Below are 6,000 nucleotides of genomic sequence, written 5' to 3'. Positions count from 1 at the left end.
GGGGGGGGGCGGTGGCAGAGGGGCCGAGCGGGCTGGCCGGCCCCGTGTCTCCCGGGTGACAATGGTTTCTTTTGTTTTGCAGCGTAATTTGTGGCTTTGGGTTACAGGGCCCCAGTGTGGGAGTGTTGCTGAGTGCGGGTCAGGCCGTTAGCCTGCGGAGTCGCCCAAAGGTAGCCATTGTTTCCTGCCGGGTCCTTGCAGCTCCCGCTTGCAGATGCTGTGAGGCGAGGCCTGGGAGAAAGGGGACCCCGGGATGCTGCCGGGGAGCGCCGCAGCCTCCCTCGTCCGACGCCTGGGAGCACCTCTCCGGCCTGGGGGAGAGCAGGGAGCGAGCCAGCGAACGCCCAGAGCAGGGCCTGCTCCTTTTCCCCGGTTTGGCACTTGCAGTTGGCTCATGGGTTTGTGGTATTCGGTTTCAGGCTTAGGGATTTCAACCAGCCGGCGCTGCTCCTGGGAGGAAGGAAGAGTGAGCTATACTTTTCTCATTGGCCCGAACAAAAAACAGAAGCCTCTGCTGGGGTTTGGGAGTGGTTTATGGGCTGAGCTCAGTGGCAGGGGAGCCCTCGCAATGCCAGAGGGAATAGAGCCGTATGGTGCGCTGTACCTATTGCGAGAGAAAAGGAGCTAAGCTCAGGGTAATGCTGCCTCTGCGTGTGCTCGCGCGTCTCCCCCGAGTTCATGTGCATGTACGTTGCGCCTCTGCGTCCCCCTGCCCGGGTGTGTGTGCCTGCGCCTGTGTGCCTTCGCATCCCGGCGTGTCTGTCGCTGTCTTTGTTTCTCTGTTTGCTTGCGGGTTTGTAGCTATGCGTGGCGAGTGCATTGTGGGTTTGCCTGGGAGTGTGGTTATCTGCGCTGGCTTATGGAGCGGTGTCTCTGTGTTGTTTCTGTGTTTCCAGCTCTCTGTGTTTGCTTAGTGGTTTACCTTCGTTTGTATCCTCTCCCTCTCTTTTTTTTGGGGGGGGGAATCTCTGTGTTTGTTCTTCCCTGTGAGTTTGCAGGTTACTCCATCTTCCTTCGCATCATTTCTCTTAACAAAATTCCCCACGTTTCTGGGGGGAAAGTTCCCCTTTCCCCCACACTGCAAATCCTTCCTCCAAAATAACAGTACATTAACTTGAACAATTTCAGGCTTGTGGAGAGCATAAAACAAACTCTTCAGTGGGGAAGGGAAGCTCCCCCACAACAGATTACAAGCAGCTGCATGTTTTAAAACCCTAACTGAGGCTGTGCAGGGAGATAAAGTGGAGTATGCAGGGATTGGATGTGGTAGCAGTTGTGAAAAAAAAAAAAATAAAGTTGGGGCATCTTTTGCAGCGCCTGTATTTTCAGGGTGTAACTCTGGTCAGATTGTCTCCCCGTGCCCTACTTGGGATTGTGTTCCTGTAACCCACTTTACCTGCTCTGGCCCAGAGCGCTGAAGGCAGAGAGCTGCGACCAGAGCACGCAGTGGGATGTAGTTTCTAGATTTCTTTCAACATGGATGCTGTGTTATGGCTTTTGGTTGGTGGTGGGTTGTTGTTTTTTTTTTTTCCCCTTTTTTTTTTTTTTCCCCTTTTGTTACAGAAAAACCTGAAAAGTTGAGTTGTTCCCCAAATTAGCAGCTGTTAGCGATGAGAAGCCGCTTGCTGAGGTTGGAGCCGAGCGGTGTATAAGATTAGCCGTGGCATGGAGCTGTGCTGGGACCATGTGACTGCGGTGTACATTGGAAGAGGAAGCTGTAGAGGTCAATGCAAAGGCATTGTGCCAGACTCTGGCAACAAGGGAGATTGCTATATGGCGGAAGATCGCTTTTTCAGGCTCCTGAGCCTTTCGGTAGCTGTTGGGGTTGGACAAAAGCAGCCCTGTAAGATTAACAGCAGAAATTAAATGGCATGGCTCGTTTGTGGATGGAAAGAAAAACTGTTTTGTTTTGTTTTGGGTTTTTTTTCCAACTGCTTTGTAGGTTTTTATTAATCGCCATATGTGGCTCTTTCAGTAAAACCACCTTTATTGGAATGGAAATTGTTGTGTTTAGAGGAGTTTCAAGAAAGCAGAGGGAAAATGGGGAAAAACAAGGGAAAAAAAGAGTCGCGTGTTCACAGTTATATTTGCCTTGGTGTTTTCTCACAAAACTAAATTTTAAGCACTTTGATTTGACAGAGAATTCAATCCTGTTATTTCCTCTGAACACAAACAGATCGACGGCTTCAAGTTTAGATTATTGACTACCGGGAAATAAATAAAACCAGCTAATGCTTAGGCCATTTATGCTCTTTCAGAATATCTTAATATGAACGGGTAATTTTTGGTAGGTAGCACAGTCTTAGAAAATTTTTGTTAGTGTGATGTATTTTACATCTGACCTTTTGGAAACTGGAAATAATTGATTCCATAAGGATTTGGATTTTTTACTTTAAACCAACATGAACCTCTAATACTCAACACTGCCCACAAACTGAGAATTTCCATGTTGTTTTTTTGTTTTATGAGCAATTATTCAATCTGTGACTTTTTGCAGTTTGGCTAGAGGAAAGGCAGTTTCCTTTCTGGGCTTCTTTTATTGTTTTTAAATTCTATCTGACTTGTAATCAACAACATCTTGGTAGAGAAAACATAAAAGAAGAAATTAAAAAAAAATGGTTTTGGGAGGGAAGGACTCATATTTTGAAATGGAGCATATTGAGAGTCTAGACAGCTTCTTGGCTAGCTGTGATTTTTGAAGCATCTGAAATACCCCAGGGGCAGAAAAAGCTCTCTTCCTGCTTCTGAAGGATAAAAAAAAAAAAAATAATTCCAGAGTGGGCAAGAGGGGAAACATGTAATTGCACAAGGAGAGGTTTTAATTGTGAGATGAAGGCGCAGGACCTTTTTTGAAGCCCACAAATTGACTGTCTTCATGACAGCATTGCGTATCATTCTGTCAACTCCAGCTCGGGATGTGGTTGCTAGGCAGCGGGCTCTTATGTACCTATAGTCTCTCTGATTTGCCAGCCTTCTGCAGACACATGGTAAGGTCCTTTCCAGCCTATCATCTAGAGGGACTTTTGCACGCCGTCTGCATACTGCTGAGATTCTCTCTACCTGAATGTGATGAGAAAAAGACACAGTTAAATGAAACCTTTTTTCTTTTTTTTTACAAATCCCCTTCTGGTACTGTTTCCATAATCCCCCCCCCCATCCTTCCTCTTCCAAAAAAAAAAAAAAAAAAAAAAAAAAAAAAAAGCCATGAAACGGAGACCGGAACAAGGAAAAGAGGTTAGTGGGTTAAGTGGTGTGTGTTTCCTGCGTTTGCAAAGGTGCCTATAGTGAGAAGGGCGGCTGTAATTCGGCCATTAGTTACAGATGGTGGCTGGAGGCTTGAGATTCATGCAGCGAGATGAAAGCTCTTGTATCTCTTTCCAGTGATGCCGACTTTAAACTGCTTTGAAAACCTGGATCAAGACGGCATAAAAAATAGTGGATTTGATACTTAGCGATGCTGCCAGCTGTTTCCTTTATGTATTTTGATGCAGAAATGCCTAGAAATGTGAACATAAAGGAGTTAATTTGCCAAACGAGGTTTCTGTCCCCCAATCCTTGCATAAACGGCATTAGTGGCAAGTAGGTAAAGAACATTCAGGTGGATTTATAAGGAAATTAGATTTTTCAAAACTTTGCTCTCTGAAGCAATTTGTGTACAACTTTTGGTGAAGGTTATGTCTGTCAAGCAGTGAAGGAGAGCATTAAACAGATCACCCCGGGGACTGCGAATGGCATAAGAAATATTTCTGAACAGCATAACTTTTAATGTTTTTCCATTCCTTAACTCTGAAAGCTTTCATTCCAGTTGCATGAATAGTGAACTCAAATGTGGAGAGCTGCATTTTTCAGCAGAAACCTAGTTATAGTTACTTCAGGAGACAAATCCCAGTACTGTAAATGCAGAAACTTAATTGGTGGAAGCAGTATCGCACATGCAGTTAACCTCTGCAAATTAAGATGTGAAAAATACTGGTTCAGACTGATTAATTTTTGTCCTTCGCTCTGCTTACAGGTACTGTTTGATGAGTGTGAAAGGATGCTTCACTGATTTTCATATTGATTTTGGTGGCACTTCAGTGTGGTATCACGTTTTCCGTGGGGGGAAGGTAGGTGAACCTTGTTTGGTATTTGTCTTTATTTCTCTGTGCCTCTTACTGAGGGGAGGGGTTGCTGGTTTTTTTGGGTTTTTTTTGGTTTGTGTTTTGTTTTATTTTTTGGCGGAGGGGGGGGAGTAGGGGCTAGTCAGTCTTTCAGCTAGCTTTGTTGATGTATGCAGAGTTTGCTGAACTGGAAGGACACCATTCAGCTTTATACAACAAACCAGTGGTTTATTTGAAATATCAGATGTGTTATTTGCTGTTGGTGGTGCTTTTAGGCTTGCTGGTGCTGCATGGCTTAGAAGTGTCTTGCAGTATGTGGCTGTGTGTACCCTTGTTGGGTCAGAGTGCCCTCACAAGTCTCCTTCTGTAGTCAGGGCTTGTGTTTCCCTTTGGAGATTGCATGTTCCTTTCGTGTGCACATGAACACTATGCCGGAACTGAAATATTACAGGATACAGAAGCTTTAAAATATACAGCAGGTATGGCTACATTCACATCTTTACTGGTTTAGGTTGATTTTTTCTGATTCTAGTAGAGGCAGGTTGTGGTGGGAACTGAAATAAATACAGCAGATTGAACATCCCTGTGGTACAGGTACTGTTCATCTCTGTAGTCCAATGAAGTTGTACTGTACTGATAATCTGTTTTGAACAGAAAGTAAACTCTGCAGGCACCTTCTGAGTAAGATTTTTCATGGAAGAGATGAGAACTGTCAGTTATCTTGCCACTTCCAGCACATGGACTAATTGCTGCTGCAGTCTGCTGTGTGCCTCTGTACAACACCTGAAAAACATGTGGTTTATGCAGAAAGCAGACGTGGTGTTACGCGTTCATTTGTCTAACACATGATAACCTTGTTGGAATCTCTCAGCTATTTATTTTTGTTGGCTGTTGGTAATAGTTAAATCTTTGTTTTATTTTTAGATCTTCTGGCTGATTCCGCCTACTCTGCAGAATCTAGAACTTTATGAAGAATGGGTTCTCTCAGGAAAGCAAAGTGATATCTTTCTGGGAGACAGGGTGGAACGATGCCAAAGAATTGAGCTGAAACAAGGCTATACGTTCTTCATTCCTTCAGGTATCACTTCTTAACTAACTGGTTTTGGAATTGCTGGAATTGTGTCTGACCAACAGCTCTCTGTAAAGCAACTATTCACGTCTAAACCCTCTATTGACCTCTTTATTTGCTGTGGCAAAAGAAAGGTTAGGGACTGAATGCACTTAATTTTCCAGAAATTGACCCATCCAGACTGAGGAAAAATATACTGGAGGAAGTGTGTGCAGTGATCGCTTGTGCTGGACCCGGGAAAAGGAGAGAGGACTTGAGTCTCTGGGGCTGTCAGTCCACCACTTCTCATCAGTGTCCTACTCACTTTTGCTATTGTTTGCTTTCTTGGAATTTTATTTTTTTTTCTCTTTTTGTGATCTCTTCTGGCAGGTTCCACCTGCAGTTCAGTAACCGACTTCTTTGCCTCTGTCTCTAGCCAGAGGTGGGTCTTGATTCCCTGATGGAGCTCAGTGGATATTGCAGTATATGGAAGAGCGGGTGCTGTGCTCCCTCAGGGTTACTTCTTGGGGAAACAACTCCTCATAATCTGGACATCATCCAGTAGCCCAGCCACACTTAATTTTTCTACTACTGCCTACCTCAGTAGCTGTGGTGCATGATTCAGGCTCTTCTTGCAAAGCAACCAAATAGTTGCTTTTTTGAAGGCTGGTGGCTTCATCCCTTTCTGCTCCTGCCTAATTTGGATTAAGGATGGTGCAATCGGTAACGGTCCTCATTTAAGATGATATTAGGCTTTGCTTTCTTTGACTGTTATGAGACTGTAAGTTTGTTTATAATGATATAACACATTGTCTCTGTCTTGTGGATCCTGCCAGGGAAATAAATATAGGT

At 44.3% G+C, this 6,000-nt stretch overlaps 1 protein-coding gene across 10 annotated transcripts in view; it reads left to right on the top strand.

The window, feature by feature from the left end:
• Nucleotides 1-6,000, top strand: part of KDM2B (lysine demethylase 2B) — a 116,449-nt gene that overhangs the window by 36,971 nt on the left and 73,478 nt on the right. For 6 of the 10 annotated variants that reach the window (XM_026859723.1, XM_026859722.1, XM_026859724.1 and 3 more), the window contains 2 exons: nt 4,013-4,106; nt 5,025-5,178. In XM_026859723.1, coding sequence (XP_026715524.1) covers nt 4,013-4,106; nt 5,025-5,178 — 248 coding nt within the window. Of the gene's footprint in view, nt 1-529; nt 636-3,182; nt 3,235-3,258; nt 3,584-4,012; nt 4,107-5,024; nt 5,179-6,000 lie in introns of those variants that run through there. The other 4 variants (XM_026859731.1, XM_026859732.1, XM_026859728.1 and 1 more) reach the window with 4 other exon arrangements.

Source organism: Athene cunicularia (assembly GCF_003259725.1).
Source record: "Athene cunicularia isolate RWA chromosome 15 unlocalized genomic scaffold, athCun1 chr15_part1, whole genome shotgun sequence".
NCBI lineage: Eukaryota > Metazoa > Chordata > Aves > Strigiformes > Strigidae > Athene > Athene cunicularia.
This window is presented reverse-complemented; position numbering and strand designations above follow the sequence as displayed.